This window comes from Phaseolus vulgaris, chromosome 1, assembly GCF_000499845.2.
Source record: "Phaseolus vulgaris cultivar G19833 chromosome 1, P. vulgaris v2.0, whole genome shotgun sequence".
NCBI classification, from domain to species: Eukaryota; Viridiplantae; Streptophyta; class Magnoliopsida; order Fabales; family Fabaceae; genus Phaseolus; species Phaseolus vulgaris.
In genome coordinates this window covers 45,317,897-45,319,413 of record NC_023759.2, presented here as the reverse complement: position 1 = coordinate 45,319,413, position 1,517 = coordinate 45,317,897, and the positions used below count along the sequence as shown (strand labels likewise).

General features: G+C 39.2%; 1 protein-coding gene across 1 annotated transcript; it reads left to right on the top strand.

Moving 5' to 3' along the window:
• Positions 1-350: 350 nt before the first annotated feature.
• On the top strand, positions 351-1,258 carry LOC137814616 (transcription repressor OFP6-like). Its single transcript, XM_068617437.1, has one exon. It carries the CDS (start codon positions 469-471, stop codon positions 1,009-1,011), a length of 543 nt encoding a protein of 180 aa, XP_068473538.1. The 5' UTR covers positions 351-468; the 3' UTR covers positions 1,012-1,258.
• Positions 1,259-1,517: the final 259 nt, after the last annotated feature.

The following is a 1,517-nucleotide window of genomic DNA, read 5'->3' as shown; positions in this document are numbered from 1 at the left end:
ACCTCCACTACCATTTTTTTATCCCAAAACAAATCTCCCCCACAGATCACATTCTACCCAAATTACCTCTTTGCCATTCAAATATTATAATAAAACATTTATTTAAGAATTACATTTTAATTAAAAATAAGATAAATTTATAATATATATAAGTTGAATGTATTAGAATGTAGGATAATAAGTTGAATTAAATTTAAAGGGTATTTTTTAATTATTTATTTAATATTTTAGTGGAAATATGTATGAATTAAAATAAAATAAAATAAGATGAATTGATGATGAGAAGTAAGAGTATATTGTGATGTAGGGACCCTTTAACTCAAAGTCACATGCAAAGCCATCCCCATAAATAAAAGGCCACTTTCCAAAGGCACACACACACACCTTACTTTGACTAAGGCAACCAGGGTTCTTGTTTTGTTCGCTTTCTTTGTTTTTGACGTAGCAAGTACTCACGGAAACACACCAATGTCTGCCTCCAGAAAGAAGCTTCTTCTGAACACCGTGTCCGTGAAACTAGGCTGCGGCACCTGCAGAGGGCCAAAGCTCTCTCGCATATTCCATCCAAAGCCTAAACCCAAGAACCTCCCCACTTACCAAAACCACAAAAACCATTACAACCATTTCTCTTCTTCCTCTTCTTCAGCTCAATGGGCTGACACCGCCACCACCAACACCACATTCTCTCCCTACGTTAACTTTTCTGAGTCAGACTCATACTTGAAGGCTGCCAGAACAGTGGGGGGTCTGGGAAGAGCTGGGAAAGAAGGGGTGGCAGTGGAGAAAGACTCCGATGACCCTTATCTGGACTTCAGACATTCCATGCTGCAAATGATATTGGAGAACGAGATATACTCGAAGCAAGATCTCAGAGACCTTCTCAGTTGCTTCCTTCAGCTCAATTCACCGCACCATCATGGGGTCATAGTCAGGGCTTTCACTGAGATCTGGAATGGCGTCTTCTCTGCCAGGTCCAATTCACGCATCAGCCGTAAGCCACGTGAGTTCTAAAGCATTGCACGTGATGGGCTGTTAACCTTAACAAGTTGTATACTATGAAATAGCTGCGCTATGTGCTGTGTTCTACGTTCTAGGTTCAATGTTTATCGAGTCCAACTCAGCCACACTCTTTGTTCAGCAACTATGCCAATCAAATTGTACTACAACATTTTGTAAAGAGGCTACTACTGCTATTTTTATCAGTAAAGAGTAGTATTCTGCATTATAATATAACCATATTATATCCGAGTTGGATTAATTTTTGTTCTTGTTATTGTTTACATACAAAGTTGAGTAGAATTTCAGCACACAACAAAAATGGATTGGATTTCCCTATTGTAGTAGAAAATAGAAATCACAACGAATACACTTGGTTGGTCCCTCCCCAGAGCTGGGTTTGGTGAAATGGCTCCCGAGTTTTGAGCAGGGATTATGGTGGTGAAATTGAAAGAGATATTGGGATTTGAAGCGTTGTAGTAATAATTAGAGTGGTCTAAGGGAAGAGAGACAGCAAGTTT

Coding starts and splice junctions, on each gene's coding strand:
- LOC137814616 (XM_068617437.1), top strand. CDS start 469: ATGTCTGCCTCCAGAAAGAAGCTTCTTCTGAACACCGTGTCCGTGAAA.